General features: G+C 57.3%; 1 protein-coding gene across 2 annotated transcripts; it reads right to left on the reverse strand.

Moving 5' to 3' along the window:
- Positions 1 to 3895: 3895 nt before the first annotated feature.
- On the reverse strand, positions 3896 to 10044 carry TINCR (TINCR ubiquitin domain containing). 2 transcript variants are annotated; one of them, XM_045491685.1, is made up of 4 exons: positions 9731 to 10044; positions 7425 to 7497; positions 7129 to 7217; positions 3896 to 6236 (listed from the first exon to the last, which is right to left on the reverse strand). In XM_045491685.1, the coding sequence occupies exons 1-2, from the start codon at positions 9988 to 9990 to the stop codon at positions 7491 to 7493; spliced, it is 267 nt and encodes an 88-aa protein (XP_045347641.1). In that variant the 5' UTR covers positions 9991 to 10044; the 3' UTR covers positions 3896 to 6236; positions 7129 to 7217; positions 7425 to 7490. The 2 variants fall into 2 exon arrangements, with proteins under 2 accessions (XP_045347641.1, XP_045347642.1); XM_045491686.1 differs by lacking the exon at positions 7425 to 7497 and having other exon boundaries at positions 9731 to 10042.
- Positions 10045 to 16731: the final 6687 nt, after the last annotated feature.

A 16731-nucleotide genomic window follows, 5' to 3' on the forward strand; every position in this document is an offset into this window, starting at 1 on the left:
AGCCACCCAGGGGCCCCTGGACTGATTTTATAGCTGGGAAACAGGCCCAGAAGGGCAAGTCACGGGCCTCGGGTTACTTGGCTAAAAGAACGCAGAGGCGGGATTTGAACCCTCGACAGCCTTCCGGGGCTCCCACCTTCTTTGGGATAAAAGCCCAAATCCTGTGGCCCCCAGGGCCCCCGCAGGACCTACCTCCAAGGGCAATGAGATCAAAGGAGGTCGGGGACCTGACTCGGGTGCTTACGGCCGCCCCCTAGTGGCTGCTTCCGGGAAGAGGACCCCACCTTGTACGGGTGGGGGAGGAGGGAACCAGAGCAGAGGGGACCGCGCTGGTCCACGCGGGCGATGGAACCGTACTCCCTGATCCCATACTGTCCAGTGTGGGAGCCACTGGCCTTTCAAATGTGACTGGTGTAAATCGACATGTTCTCCAAGCACAAAACACACATCAGGTGCTAAAGACTTGGTGGGAAAAGAATGTTAAGATAGCTCATTAACAATTGTTTATCGATTGCATGTTAAACTGACGTTTTGGCTGTATTGAGTTAAAGAAAACAGATCAAAATTGGGGCGCCCGGGTGGCTCAGTCAGTCAAGCGTCTGACTTGGGCTTAGGTCATGATCTCGCAGTCTGTGAGTTCGAGCCCCTCGTGGGGCTCTGTGCTGACAGCTCAGGGCCTGGAGCCCGCTTCCGGTTCTGTGTCTCCCTCTCTCTCTGGCCCTCCCCCCTCTCAAAAGTAAATAATAAAAATTTTTTTTTTAAAGATATCAAAATTCATTTCACCCGTTTCTTTTCACTTTTTTTTTCCTCTTGTGGCTACCAGAAAGTTTAAAAACATTTGTTTTGGTTTATTGATTTTTGAGAGACGACAGAGAGAAAGCATGAGCGGGAGAGGGGCAGAGAGAAAGGGAGACACAGAATCCCAAGCAGGCTCCAAGCTGTCACCACAGAGCCTGACGCGGGGCTCGAACCCTGAAGCGTGAGATCATGACCTGAGCCGCAGCCGGACCCTCAACCGACTGAGCCACCCAGGCGCCCCTACCAGAAAGTTCTAAATTACATCCGTGGCTTCCATGATCTTTCTACCATTTAAATGCCTTTCTACTAGGCATTTAAATTCTAATGCAGCGGCCTTTTCACTCACTGCCCACCAGGGGACGCTGTGTCCTTGCAGTGGGGTGGGGGCAATCTGGAATCTAAAGGAAAAGGAAGTAGTAACTCAGACAGTTGCTCCTTTGTGGTCGTTGCCTTGGATCAGTTCTTACAACCCAGATCTATGTTTGCCATCTGCCATGGCTCACCATCTAAGGGGGGGCAGAGCCACCTGTGGATAAGGATTCTGCCTCCCACCCTGACTCCGGTTTATTCGGCCAGGGTCAGGGGAAAGAATTAGGCCTCCAGAGTCAACTCACAGAGTCTGTAGCGTTGATTGTAGAACCACTGTGCTCCGCTCTGTTAAGGTGATTCCTGCAACGAATCCTAAGCAAACTGAGGTTCAGAGAGGGAAAGTGGGTTGCCCAAAACAGCCCCGCAGAGCCAGGCTTTGCACCCAGCTCCATCTGGCTCCAGGGTCTTCCGGGCCTCTCCCCCCAGCCAGCTGCCTCTCAACCTCTTAGAAACTCCTGAGAAATGTTGGGCAGGCATGATGGCAAGGGCACACTATCTGTCCACATCGGACCAGCTCAGCGGGGCGGTCAATAATTAATTTTGAATTGTTCCCATTTATCACAGTGGCAGGAGCCAGAGCGCATGGAATCCTAATCCCAAGCCTCTGTGCCCCTTGGCCAGCTGGAGCCGGACACAGTGCTGACGGCAGGGGTCCCTCACTGAGCCTGGGAAGGGAGGGTGTTCCCGGCTCGCCACTCCCTTACTAAATGCTGTGCGATCCAGCAGTGACCAGATGAGACCCCATCCCAGCCTTTGCAGTGTCACAGGCTCGTGGGAAAAATACATACTGCATAAGTAATAATGTAAATAATTAATGCGACAAAGGAAAGAAACAGGATGATGTGAGAATGCGAAACTGGGGGGACGTGACTTGTTTAGGGCCTCCTCAAAGAAGTGACATTGAGCCTGCAAGTCGGAAGATGAAAGGCGGTGAGAGGGGGCTGCGTACACAGGAACAGCACATGCAAAGGCCCTGTGGCTAGGAAGAGTTTCTCCCATGTGGGACCCAGCAACAGCAAGAGGCTGAGTGGGTCTGGAGGTCGGAGCACAAGGGTGAGGTCAGTGCCAAGTCGGGAGCCCTGTAGAGCCAGGCCTGGAGCCCTCAGGGTGAGGCCAGCAGCCTGCAGTGGGTACCAGGGGCCATCGGGGGAAGGGACAGGCAAGTTTCTCTCACGTTCTTGGGGGCTGGCAGTAAGGCTGCTTCCACGCCAGGTGAGTCAGATGGTAGGCTGGGCAGCTGAGTCTGCTATTGTTTTGTTTCTTCTTAAAACTGTTTCCCCCTTGGAGGATTCTTTCAAACCCAGTTGGGGGTGGGGGTGAGTCAGGATTTCTCTGCCAACAAACAGCCGATACTATGCGAGCAGCTCCTGGCCCAGGCACTCCCTCCCCGGGCAGGTGGGGAAACAGGCCCGGAGAAGGACAAGGATCCCCAAGGTCTTTCGGTGGAGGACTGTGGGCTTAGCCCAGAGGTGGGGGGTTCTGGGATCCCAGGAGCGGACTCCTCCCCGTAGCTTCGTGGGTCTTCTGCTGGCCCTGCAGTCTCATGAGAGCCAACAGGTGGTGTTTGGGCCACCACGCCGTCCCCAGCGTGCTGACGATCAGAGGTGTTCAGTCAGTGACTGCGATTCACCAGCCCAGCAGCTTTGGAAAACGCCCCCGAGGTCATGCTCAGGGCATGAGGGAGGTTCCTTTCTGATAGGGGGTGTGAGAGACAGAGAGAGATAAGCAGCCAGAGATGTGGGGAGAAAGAGAGAGACAAGGGAGAGACCCAGATAGAGATCTTGGAGGGAGGCAGAGATAAAGAGACACAGTGGGGGGAAAAAAAAAGAGAAAAGAGAAAAAGGAAAAAAGGGGGAAAAAGAGAAAAGAAAAAAAAGAGAAAGAAAAAAAGAGAAAAAAGCAGTGAAATGAGACACAGAGATGGATGGATGGATGGATGGATGGATGGATGGATGGAAAGTGTGTGTGTGTATCAGGACCACCACTCACCTGAATAGGAGACATTGTGTGAATTGTAAAAAAGTATCCCCTTCCTGGGGCCCTCTCACCCCTCAGCTGGGTGTTTTTGTGCAGTGAACAACCTGTCCCGCCGTCTGTGGCAGCTGGAGCAGGGTCTGTCTTGACCTCTCTAGCAGCCAGCACGGGGCCAGGCACACGGAGTACGCTCAGTACGTGCCCAGTGGACAAAGGAACAGACTCAGCGAATGCCAAGACCTGGCTGGGCATCGCGGAGGGAGTGGGGCAGAGAACCAGCTCCGGGAGTCTGGGCGCCGGCAGCTTCTGGCTGGGCGACTGATGCCTCCTCTGGGAACCGCCTGGATTTACTTGCCGCCCGGGAACCCCCTCCCCGGCCTGGAACTCTGGGAGCACAAACCAAGCGGGCAGCCAGGGCGGGAGGTGGCCCCTCCCCGGGACGCGCTGGGCCCCCGCGGGAGGCGGTGGCTGCCAAGTCTCACTCGAAACTCCTTGCCGCCCAGACTTGCTCCTGGGGTGGAGCCGGGAGCCTGAGAGGCCCCGGGGCGGGGGTGGGGGGAGGGACCAGGCCTCCCCTCTTTTCACAGCCCAGAGAGGGGTGACCCGGGCGACCTGGTTGGGGTCAGCCAGAATAGGAGTGGAGGGAAAGGGTGTTCCCGGGGAGGGCAGAGCTTGCACGGTCCTGGAGGGGAGGCCGAGACAGGCACTCCTGGGCAGAAGCCCCAAGACCAAGTTAGGGGACTTGAACTTGACCTTGTTTTCACGTGATCTTTTATTCATACACACGCGAAGAGGGCCCTTCTCTGCCCGGTCCCAACCTGCTGATGTGATCCCGGGGCCCCAGGCAGGATCTGTCAGGCTGGGAGGAGGGAGACACCCCCTAGTTCCACGCACGAAGCCCATCCCAGTGGGATTGGAGGCTGCAGGACCCGGAGGCCGACTGGGAGCACAGCAGAGCGTGCACAGCAGTGGGGCATTCGTGCGAGGACCTTGAGAGTGTAGGAGCGTGCCAGGTGGAACAGACCAGAAAGGGCATTCTGGGCACAGAGTGTGCACATGCAAAGGTCTGGAGTCGTGTCATTCCCAGGCAGGTGCCAGAACTGCGCCCGAGTGGGCAGTGACCCTACAGGCCTCAAGGGGTCAGGGCTGGACCAGAGAGAGACCTAGGGTAACAGAAGCCCAGAGGGAAACGGAGACTCTTCGTGGAGGATTAGAAATGACCGCACGAACAAGGGGGCGTTGTAGCTGGGCTTTGCAGGACGACTAGGAGTTTGCCAAACAGAGAAGGCAGGGCATGCCAGCTGGAGGGGGGCGGAATTCAAAGGCCATGCTGATGGAGTAGCAGGAGAAAGGAGGACCCGAGGGGTAGAATCAGGCGGTGTCAGGTTTCTCCAGATCCAAGGTCGCGGTGGCCACTCAAGGGCAAACCACACCGTAGGATGATTTCACGGAGCTCTGCCAGCCTTGCCAGGCCTGGAGCCTCCTCAGAGTCCTGCCGGCTCCAGCCACTGTCCCCTCTCCTTCCTGGGGCACAGGCTCTGTCCATTTCAGTCCATGACGACATGCGGTGGGGGGCACCGCTTTCTGCATGTGGCTCTGGGACCTCAGGCCAGGCTTGTGCCTCCCTGCAGCTCCGTTTCCCCATCTGGAAAACGGGAACGCGGGGAGCTGCTTTTGTCGCTCTTTGCGTTCGCCTCAGGACTGGGAGGCATCCAACAAACCAAGTGACGAAGGAAGAAAAGTGGTAACAGGAAGAAAGGGAAGGAGGGGGAGAGACGGGAGACGGGAGGGGAGGAAGGGAGGAAGGGGGAAGGGAGAGGCTTTGAACCCCTCCCCCAGGCGACCGGCCACGGCCAGGTCCAGCCTTAGTATCTCAGAACACGCCTGAGCTGTCCAGGCTTAAGAAATGGGTGGTGATTTGCATGTGATTTGCATAGTGTTTGTTAAATGTCAAACCAGCCTGAAACGCTCCCCCCCACCCCCGCCGCCGCCCCCACCTTCAGCCAAGAAGCAGGAAACCCTCCCCTTCCTCCATCAGGGACCTCCGCCTGGGCTGGGACCCCTCCGTTCAGGGGCTGCTGGGGCAGCCGCCCCGAGAAGGATGACCTCGGACACCCCATCTGTAAAACGGGCCATAATCCCAGCCACCACCACGCGGTGGTCCGTCTCCAGTAAGTCGAGGCCGGCCGAGGATGGGGCGCCGACTGGGGCACGCAGTGGGGGCCGAGGAGTGATCTGGGTGGTCCCCAAGAGCCCCCTCCCTTCCTGTCCAGCTGGGGCCCAGCCTTCTACCCAGAGGGTCCTGTCCCCAGAGTTCGCACACCACGTCGCCTGGAATGCCCCCGTGATCACCGCCTGTGCCTCATGGCTCTATGCGGTCCAGCACCCCCCAACCCCACCCATTCAACCAGACCCCTTCACACCCAACGGGGAGACCCCGTGTAAGGGACAAGGCAGTGGGATTCAGGGGAAGGAGGACACCGCCGAGGGAGTGGGCACCATTGAGGGGGTGAGAGGGCTGGGGTCCCCCCAGTCTCCACCTGTAGCCATTTGCGATTTCGCCAGTAACTGGCTGCACCCTCGGGCCCCCACGCAAAGGCTGTTCGCAGTACAGGGGGCTTGGGGTGGGCCCCAAGGAGGACAAAGTGCTCACTGACTGGTGAGAAGGGAATCCGAGAAGACGTCCCGGAGGAGGCTGCAATCTCAGGTGAGCTGGAGTGGCCGAGAGGAGCATGAAAGGTGCTTCAGGCAGGGGGCACAGCTTGGGCAAAGGTGTGGCGCAGAGAACGTCCAAGGTGAAGGGATGACGTCCTCGCGCGCCTCGCCTCTCCCCTCTGTGCGTCTCTTCGGATCATACCCTCTGGCTGCATATGGGAGCTTTCCAAGATGGCACCGGGGGTCCCACTGGAGGCCCCCAGGGGGGAGCCATGGCCTCAGGGTCACACAGGCTCCTCCCTGCTGCCTGGGCTGGAGTAGCAACATCCCAGTTGGGCGTCAGGGACTGGGCCTCCCCCTGGGTGTGATCAGGTGTGTCTGGGGTAGCAGGCATCAGCTGGTCAGGCCGGACGTCACCGCACGCCCCCAGGAGCCCGGAACTTGCAACAGCAGCAAGGAGGGAACAGAACAATTTCAATCCAGGCCCGTGGAAAGGTGAAACACCAGCTGTCTGGCCAGTTTTCCTTCTTCCCTCTCCCTAACATCCTCGACTTGGCAGGTGACGCATGTAGCCATCTCCTTCTTCCCGCTGGCCCCAGTGCCTACCGGGAGGCGGGGACACAGGGATGGCAGGAGCCTGGCTGTTTGGAGCCCCCTGGTGACCGTCTCAGGAATTGCAGGCAAAGTGCAATTCAACCGACCCTCTCGACCAGACCCCACTCTTGCCTCCTAAGAAGCCCAGCGTGGAGTGCTTTGCCCGAGGTCACACAGCAAGTCGGGGCAACATCATTCCTGCTAGCTCGGGGCAACAGATGTTGGTCTACCGGTAAGTGAGAGAGTAAGGCCCACGTCCTTACCCAGGGGGCAAAAATCATGAGGGTGTGCCGTGGGGTGATAGTCAACAGAAGTGAGTCCCTTCTCTCTGGGCCTCAGTTTCCACATCTGTGGTCTCTACACTCTACAGTGTCCTTTCTGTACTAGGGACAGAGGCATCTGGCTGGCTTAGTCGGTACAGCGACTCTTAATCTCAGAGTTGTGAGTTTGAGTCCCACATGGGGTGTAGAGGTTACTTAAGAAAAAAAAAATCTTTTGGACGCCTGGGCGGCTCGGTCAGTTAAGCGGCTGACTCTTGGTTTGGCTCAGGTCACAATCTTGCGGTTTTGTGAGTTCGAGCCCCGTGTCCGGCTCCGTGCTGACAGCATGGAGCCTGCTTGGGATTCTCTCTCTCCCTCTTTCTCTGCCCCTCGTGCTGTCTCTCTCAAAATAAATAAGTAAACTTAAATAAATAAAAAAGTAAATCAATCTTTTTAAAAAAAAGTACTGGAGACTTACCCAGAGTGAAGTCGGGGCTCCTGCCCCAGCCTGCTCCCTCAGCCGTCACCTCCAGTCCCCTTGGTCATGCCTCCACCTCCGCCAACTACCTGAAAGACGGGGACAGAAAGACGCATGTGGCAGGCCAAATGCAGCCCTCATCTTGGCACTCACAGCCGTGATCTGCTCAACGTCCCGCCAACGCATCTTCAAGAACCCGCCCGGGACTCACCTCCCCCCCCCCACTTCCAGGCACTGCCAGGGCTCCGGGAAAATGTGCTAAGCAGCCCCTGAACAAATATTTGTTGAGGACCTACTATGTGCCGGGCACTGAACTGGGAACACAGCAGAGAGCAGGAGGGACAATAGAGTGTTCATGGAGTTTACAGCCTGGGGGAGGAGATGAGGTGAAAAAACTGATGAAACATAAAGACGTCAGCTGCCGATAAGTGCTAGGGAGAGAGACAGAGCAGGGGTGGGGGGTGGGCCCTGTCAGCGGGAGGCAGTTTTAAACCGGGTCATCAGGGAAGACTGAACTGTGACAATACCCAAACTAAGGCCTGAAAGCGCTAAGGGAGGAGGGCAGGTGGAAAGCATTCCAGGCGGATGGAACAGCCAGTGCAAAGGCCCGGAGGCAGGACCCTGCCTAGAGTGTTGGAAAAACAGTGAGTTGGCTCCCTCGTAGTTCAGTCTCCACCACCGCTTACCTGGACCTCTGCCCTGGTCCCCAGGTTTCTGCCCTCACCGCCCCCCCCCCCCAGTCTGTCCTCCCTGCAGTGGACACCAGAGGGCGCCTGAGTAGAGCCTCCTTTCCTCTGCCCACCGCCCTCCAGGGTTCCCATCTCCCTCACGGTAAAAACCCAAGTCCTCCATGAGGTCCCCCAAGGTCCTCCATGATCTGCCTCCACCCCTCCATGGCCACCCCTCCTCCCTCTCTCCCCCTTGCTCACTCTGCTCCAGTCACATAGGCCTCCTCGCTGTTCCTCCAACACACCAAGCCTGGTCCTGCCCCAGGGCCTTTGCACGAACTGTGCCCTCTGCCCAAACTTTCCTTTGCCTGCATATCCACTTGATTCCCTCCCTCACCTCCATCAAGACTTTACTCAAACTGTCACCTCCTCAGTGAAGCTGTCCCTACAACCCTGTTTAAAATGACAACCCACAGGGGGCACCTGGGTGGCTCCGTTGGTTAGGCACCAGACTTCAGCTCAGGTCATGGTCTCACAGTTCGTGGGTTTGAGCCCCACACGGAGCTCTGCACTGAGAGTGTGGAGCCTGCTTGGGATTCTCTCTTTCCCTCGCTCTCTGCCCCTCCCCCACCTGCACTCTCTCTCTGTCTCAAAAACAAATACACTTAAAAAATAAAATAAATACATAAAATAAAATAAAATACACTTAAAATAAAATAAAATAAAATACACTTAAAATAAAATAAAATAAAATAAAATAAAATAAAATAAAATAAAATAAAATAAAATAAAAACAATCCTTGGGGCACCTGGGTGGCCCAGTCAGTTAACCCTCTGACTCTTGATTTTGGCTCAGGTCGTGATCTCACGGCTCATGAGTTCAAACCCTGCGTTGGGCTCCACGCTATCTGCCCAGAGATTCTCTCCCTCCCTCTCCCTCTGCCGCTCACCACCCCCCTCAAAATACATAAAATAAACATGTAAAATGACAGCCCCCATCCCTCCACTCTCGAATCACCCCACCCCTGAGACCCTCCTTCCAGAGGACCTGGGGAAGGCGGCTGTCCCCGCAACCTGGAGCCTCCAGGACCCGCTTCTGAGGCTCCCGCGCTCAAAGCATCACCCCAGGCTTGCAGATCAAACCTCAAGGGCCAAACCTGGCAAGTGTGACCTCCGTAAACCACGGTTACACATCTGGCTTCAGTCCATCCCCTGCCCACACTTCCAAGCCGGCCTCTGCCCTGGGACCAACCCCTGCCCACGTCTACGACCTCCTTGTCCCTCTTGCCACACGGCAGCCTTCACCATCTCCCGGAGCCGCCCCAGGCCTCTCCATGTGCGTGCCTGTCCCAGATGCCCTTCTGCGCAGACCCCTCCTTGGGCAGAGACACCCCTTTGGAAAACTCAGATGGCCGGGTCAGAGTGCTGGCAAGAAGCGTGTGGGCAGGGCTGTGGGGATGGCAGGGAAGGCAGAGAGACGCAGAGAGACAAGAGGGTCACACAGGCACAAGCAGCAGAGACGGCCACGGACAGAGGGACGGAGACCGGAAGAGTGACCGGAAGTGAAACACACAGGGCCAGCGCCACGGAGAGAGGAAGGAGACTGGGGCGGAGGGACGGCAAGGAAGACAGGGCAGGTCAGAGAGAGGGGGCAGAGCCAGAGAAGAGGCATCGCGAAGCGGGGGCCAGGCCCCTGCGTGCCGGCCTCCCGCCTCCTTGCAGCTGCTTCCCACGGTAGCCGGCGCTCAGGCCCTGGAGAGGCCCTGCGCCCGCCTCCCGGCCCCGGGGGCCCCAGCCCCAGCTCCCCCACCGGGGACCCCAGCCCGTGGCCCTCCCGCCTCCTGGCAGCCCCAACCCCGCGCCCCACCCGGGACCCCCGCCCCCGGTCCTCCCGCCTCCCCCCCCCCCCCGCCCCGGGACCCCCGCCCCGCCACCTGGGGTCGCTGACAAGCAGCAGCACGGAGCCGTCCTGCAGGCGCACGTCGCGCACCGTCTGGTGGTCGTCCAGCCGCCGCGCGTTGTAGTAGAAGGTGCGCTTCCAGGAGCACACGCCCTGGCCCACGAGCTGCGCGCGCAGGTCGCTGAGCGTGTCCCGCGACCGCACGGTGAGCGGCAGCAGCAGCGCCTCGTCCGCCAGGTGCACCTTGATGTGGTAGCGCTTCCAGCGCGACAGGCCCCGCCGCAGCCCCTCCATGGCGCCCGCCCGGCGCTCCGGCCCCGGCCCGGCCCGGCCGCCCGCCCGCCCCCGCGCCCGCGCCCGCCCGCCCGTCCAGGCACGCCCGGCGAGCGGGCGGGGGCCCCGGAGGGCGGGACGCGGCGGCGGCGGCGGCGCCCGGCCGGGGCCCCTCGCCGCCGCCCCCTCGCTCCGGCGGAGACGCGCCCCGGACGCCTGCGCGCCAAGGGCGCCCCGAAAGGAGCGCGTCACGCAGATGAGTCTGGACACACACGAGGCGTCGGCCCGAGGGGAGGGAAGGGAGCAAGACGGGAGCCTGGCGGGCCATCTTAGACCGAGGCGAGGGTCAAGGGAGGCGTCTCTGAGGAGGCGGCGTCCGGACCGAGCCGTGAAGGACGAGGGGGGCGCGCCGGCCCTGGGAAGGGTCCTCGTGCGGGCGGAGGAGGGAGCGGCCAGTGCAAAGGCCCCGGGGCAGGCCCCGCAGGAACGGTGCGGAGGAGGCCTCTGGCTGGAGCGGTGGCGGGGCGGGGGCAGGAGGGAGGGAGGTTAAAAAGACAGGCGAGGGGTGAGGGGAGGAAGACTTGGGCTTTTACTCCGAGGGAGATGGGACCCCTGGAAGGCTGTGGGCATTGGAAGGAAGTGACTGGAGTTTACGCTTGTTACCCATTTATTCCCTTATTTCCTTCGAGACACATACAACAAGCACCTAGTCTGGGTCTGGGCTGGTCTGGGCAGTGCTGGGCAGCAGAGAAGTCTCAACCTAGGGTCCTGCCCTCCGAGGTCTCCCAGTTGGGGAGGTGGGGACACAGAGCAGGACACAGACACTCCCGGCCCTATGCACTCAGGGCTTGAGAAGTAGGAGCTCCCAGGCTGGGAAAGGCCAGGAGGTGGGGATGGCTTCCCAGATGGGTGGGCATCGGAGCTTGGGCTTTGGCAGATGAGTAGGAGTTCAACGCTCCCACTAAGGAGGCACCTGCCCACGGTCACCAACTATGAGTTCAATGTGTGCCTAGTGGGGAGAAACGGGAGTCAAGACTTACGGCCAGTATCAGCCACAAGAGGCTGTGAGCAGGGGATCGCCTACCCCAATTCCTTGCTTGTTCTCTCCCCCCCCCATCCCACCCCCCCACCTTGCAATCCCTTTCTCAGGCCCAGCTGGCCTCTGCAGTCACACTGATCCAAGCGCCCTCTTCCCAAAAGCCTTTCCTGATTGCTGCCTGCCCCTACCCACTGTCATACCTGCCAGGACAGAACTGACCGGTTCTGGTATCCAGGATTCTGGCTTGACCTCAGTGACTCTAAGTCTGTACTTAGAAGCCAGTTTCACTGGGCTCCCTGGGAAGTCCTGCTCCAGCAGTGGCTGGGAGGGCAGGAGGAAGGGAGGGAGGAGGAGGAGGAGGGAGGGAGGGAGGGAGGGAGGGAGGGAGGGAGAGAGGCTGAGGCCAGCACAAGACAGAGTGTGGGCTCCCATCCTGACCCTGCCTCTTGGAAGTTCCTGAGGAAGGAACGTACCCTCCCTGGTCCTGGAGGTCCCCATCTATCCAGTGGGAATTGCTATGAGGATAAATTGCTGGGGGTGAAGTACTTAGAATATTCCTGAAGCATAGTCGCTCGCTAATTGGCTGTGCCGAGGGAGTAGTCACAGAGAAGTGCAATTTGACTCCGCCAAGAAAAGCAGGTGAAAACAAAAATAGCAAACAGAAAAGTCACCTGCTCAGTGACAGATGGGGTTCCAGGTATATGATTTAAAAAGAAAGAAAGAAAAAAAAAAAAAGCTTCTCTTAATTGTCACCTGGTGCGATCATCTCCCATTTTACAGATGAGTAAACTGAGGCCCAGAGAGGCTGAGTGACTTCTCTGAGGATACACAGTGAAAAATGGCAGAACCAGAACCCTAGCCAAGTGCTCGCTGGCCACCTAACTTCATGAATCACGCCACTGTGCACTTGCTACCCAGCGTGTTACACAGTCATCGGATTTCAGATGCAGATTTTAAAAGCGACTAAAAGCAAAATAAATTTCAGGTGGGTGCCCATCCCCTGAATGTGCCTCCCCCGTGCAAAAAAAAAAAAAAAAAAAAGACAGAGGCTATAAGACTACTAGAAGAGAACATGGGAGTTCAAAATAATAACAGTCCCAGTGCGTTGAAGCATGACATTAAGCCTGAAGCCTTTAATTAAAAGATTAGTAATTGATTGCATACAAATATAAAATTCCTGCATGTGCACGCGTGTGCACACACACATCACACATCCTAGGTCAATAGACAAAGTTAGGAAAACCTTTCCAAGACATGCTAGATGAAAAGCTGATTTCCTTAATATGTAAAAAGCTCCCAGAAATCAATAAGGAAGGGCCAACAACCCAATAGAAAAAGCAGCAAAAGACAGTCTTTGGAAAGGAAATATGCATGTCTTCTAAGCATATGAACAGAGCTTCTTTTCACTCACAGTAAATGAAATGTAAAATGAAACTACCACGAAATACCCTTTTAAAAAAAAACGAAATCTATCGAGTTGCTAGAGATGAAGAAGTTTGATCATTGACCATGTTGCTGGGCCCAGCTTTGGGAGAAGAGCAGGCTCACGCCTTGGGTTTTGGAGTGCGAAATGGCATAATCTCTCTAGTGACAGCTACTGAAACGACAAACCAGCCGTATGTCCCTTCTGGTAGTCTGTCCATGGGCCCGAGGGCAGACTATCGCACAAGCGCTGAGCCATTTACGCGTAACCCACAGCAAACTGTGAGGCCGAGCCCATAGGTCAAAGGAGAGAAACTAAGGCCCACAGAGCAGAAATGGGAGAACGAGGACCCAGGCTGGTGCGCCCTCTTTCTAGGGCAGGTGGACGGGCCGGCTGGACCGGCACCCCGGCCCCGGCCACCTCCCTTGTCAGCCTAAGCTTCAGGCTCTCCCATCACACCCGCTGGTGTCTCAAACAGGTCAGAGCGAGGCCCAGGGACGCTGGGAGCATACGGAGGCCAAGCCAGCCACGCCGAGCCCTGTGAGTGTTGGGTGCCAGTTCCAATTAATTCTGACTTTCTCATTAAGCCGTTAGGAAAGCCAGGTGGCTGTAGGCAGTAGCCCTCTGCCTGGGCTGCCGGATTAAAGGGATCATGGTTTCTGCCTCAAGACACTATATTATCTGTCACGGGCGATTATAGGAGACCCAGGCGGACAGTGACAAGCTCAGAGAATCCCTGAGTTCCGGAACCTGGGAAGCTCAGAGTCGTGGGACCGCTGAAATTGCGGACTCCCAGAATCTTGGAATGCCTGGCGTTCTAGACCCGCAGGATACATCCCCCTGAACGTTCCAGAATTGGAGAGCGACGGCCACTGAACCTGGCATCACAGAATTCTGGAATCCCAGATGCTCTTGTGATGCGGAAGAGATTTCTCACCTGGTTTTATCCCCTTGGATCGGGGGTCTCTCACACCGGAAGCCCAGGGGCTGAATCTGGTTGGCGTGTGCGTAATGCTTTTGAAAAAAGATCTGGGGAGCGAGAGTTTCCACGTAAGCAGTCGGAGCTCCATTGGTGTCCCTAGACCAAGTGGCAGCCGTGGGCACTCTGTGGCTGCGTTCTCTACCGTCCCTACAAGGTCCCGTTCACTCCTTGACCCCTGAAGGGCGCGTTTGCTCTCACTGGACCAGTGATAGTACTCACTTTGGTTCTTCATTTTACGACCAAGAAAGTGAGTTCCAAGGGGCAGCTTTTTTGCTAAGGTCCCCCCCTGCCCCCCAGGGAAAAAAATCACGTTCTCAGCGCCACATCAGAAGGCAGGGGCAGAGCCCCTGGAACGTGGCAGGGCTCAGGCGCCTCTCTAGCTGGGAGGCAAGAGGAGAATGTGGTGTGGGGGTAGGAATGGCTTTGTGAAGGGCATGGGACGGAGTTTGGATTTTCTTCTAAGGGCAGTGGGGAGCCATGGGAGGGTTTGAAGCAAGGGAATGGCATGATCTATTCTATGCATTAGAAAACACCCTGACAGTGCTGAGTCCATCTCAGAAGATGGATACATTGATCCTTAGCTAGGAAAGGCCTTGCCTCAGGTCAGGGTGCCCTCCATAGCTACCACTTCTTGGACCTCTGGCCCCCCTCCAATAAAATTTCATCGCTAGGAGGTCTGGCAAATGAGGGCTCACGACGGTCTCTGCTGGTAAGTTGTGTTATTCTAGTCTATCTCTCTTGTGGCATCCTTCATATATAAAGAGCTGTCAGAAACAAATAAGAATAGAGAGACACACGCAAAGAACATGGATGTTACTTTGGACGCCCAAAAGATGTAGGTGGGAAATTATAAAAGACAGACTCACATACAAAAGTGTTTAATCTTCTAGAATTCTCCCACTCTTATATTTGAGAAAGATATCTGATCCCTGATAATATTTGACTTTTCGAGGATGCAAGGCAATGGGTACTCATGTCCATTGCTAGTGTAAGTTAGTACCATCTTTCTGGAAGGCAAGATGGCTAAGTGTATTGAAAGCCTTTGATGGATAATAACCAATGATAACTCACTTCTGTTGAATAACAGATCGACTTCACTTATTATGTCCCCCCCACTTGAACAGAAGCTCCCCTGGGGCGAGGATTTTTGTGTGTTTGGCTCACTGCTGGGTCCCTAGTGCCACTAACAGCACGTAGATCTGATGTATATACCCAGCACGGTCTAGACTACTCATTTTTCTGTGCACTGCAGTTTGAGAACCACTGAGCTAGACTTCATCAAAAAGGAAGTTCTGGTGCGGAGAGATATCTGAGCATCCACTCTATTTAGGTCTTTTAAGACAACCAGTGGGGGCGCCTGGGTGGCTCAGTCGGTTAAACGTCCGACTTCAGGTCATGATCTCGCGGTTCGTGAGTTCGAGTCCCGCATCGGGCTCTGTGCAGACAGCTCAGAGCCAGGAGCCTGCTGCGGAATCTGTGTCTCCCTCTCTCCCTGCCCCTCCCCTGCTCATGCTCTGTCTCTCAAAAGTAATAAATAAACGTTAAAAACAAAATTTTAAAGATAAATAAAAGACAACCAGTGAATCCCTAGGAGTGGCAGGGAGGATTTTCAGGGCCTCCCACTGACCCCACAGCTTAATGGACGTGCTTGTCATTCTAAGGAATAAGTGGGATGATTTCTGGCGCCTACTAGTCCATAGGCTGGGCCAGACTGTGTCCAAAGAGCTTTACAAACACTCAGCTCAGTCGCTTCATAGCGAAGCTCTGCGTTGGGTGCTAATGTTTAGGCCCATTTTACAGATGAGGAAACTGAGCCCCCGGCATGAAAGCAGTGTCCCAGCAAGGGCCTGGCACAGAGTAAGTGCTTAGGTTTAGTAGAACCGAAATCGTACTCAGTCAGCGTGTGAACACGAGTTCCTAGCTCTCTGGGAAGCGTGTCTTCTAGGGGCCTGTGAGAGACTGCGGTCCCATGGAGCATCCGCAAATGCTCCCTAGGTTCAGCGCTCGGATTCCCTGGGTGACTCAAAGAGAAGTGGTCGTGGCAGGTTTCTGGCGTCGTGGAGACGTGCTGCATATAGTCACCTCCCCCCCCCCCCCCCCCGCCGCCCCAAGACAAACACAGACACCGCAGCCCCTGGGACACACACACACACCTCGAGGCAAAGAGGCCTGCTAGGTACATACCCCAAGACAAATACACGCACGCCCACCCACATGAAAACACACACTTAGACGCACCCATACCCCGGACCAATGCAAACACACACCCCAAGACAGACGCACGCAGGCCGGGGCCTTGGCCTGACCTGGCCGGGTTAGGGAGGCTCTGGACAGCCTGGATCCCAGCCCTGGCTTCAGCCCCCACCTCTGTGCCTTCACCCTGGGGCCCAGAGCCACCCGCTAAGGCGGGGGCGGACTGGGGTGGGGGTGGGGGACCAGGGCAGGAGCCGCTGGCGGAGAGAAAGGAGCAGGCGGGGCAGGCGGGCCGGCTGAGGGCACAGAGCGTGGCTCTTGGGCGCCACCCGGTGGGCATGGGGGGCAGGGGGCACGGCAGCCCCTCAACTCCACAGTTGTGCAGGTCTGTGGGCGTCTCTGGGCCCGTGGCGGGGGGGCCTTTGTCTCTGAGTCTGTGTCCCTTTCTCTCTGTGTCTCGCTCAGCCTCTGTCTCCCTTCTCTGTAAGTCTCTGCCTTTTGCTCCCTCTTCCTCCCCTCCCCCCGTGCCTCCCCCTGCCTCTGGAGCCCCAGCCCTCCTCCACAGAGGAGCCTGAGCGCCTCCAACGACCCCTCCCTACCCACCCCTCTTATCAGCAGCATCTCCTGTCCCCGGTCTTCCGATGGCATCTTGGCCCTTCCTGTCACCCATGGGCTGCCAGCATGACTCAGTCCAGGTGGGGTGGGGTGACCGACCTCGTCAGCTTTGCCAGCCCGCCGCTCCCACAGCCTCCGTTCTGGTCTCCGGGGAGGGGACCGCATCTGCGCCCTCCGCCAGAGCCTGGTGCAGGAACCCACCTTGGCTCACGCTTTCCCTGGGGCTGGCCGACGCTGGCTGCCCCGGAGGGGAGAAGTGCTACTTGTCTGGAGGGGAGGGGCCCGGGGACGATGAGGATTTGAACGCCCTAAGCCAGGAAGGGCCTAGAGAGACAGTGATGGTCACCCTTGAACCCTGCGAGGAGGACAGGGGTCTCAACTGCCGAAAACCCACCATGGACCCCCCGCCCCCCCGCCATCGCCCACGGGCCTGCTCCCTGGGCAGCCCAAGCCTCAGAGCCCAGTCTGACCCCAAGGTCCCCAAGCTTTTCACTCTATTCCTTTGAGGTG

This window comes from Leopardus geoffroyi, chromosome A2 (assembly GCF_018350155.1).
Source record: "Leopardus geoffroyi isolate Oge1 chromosome A2, O.geoffroyi_Oge1_pat1.0, whole genome shotgun sequence".
Lineage (NCBI taxonomy): Eukaryota > Metazoa > Chordata > Mammalia > Carnivora > Felidae > Leopardus > Leopardus geoffroyi.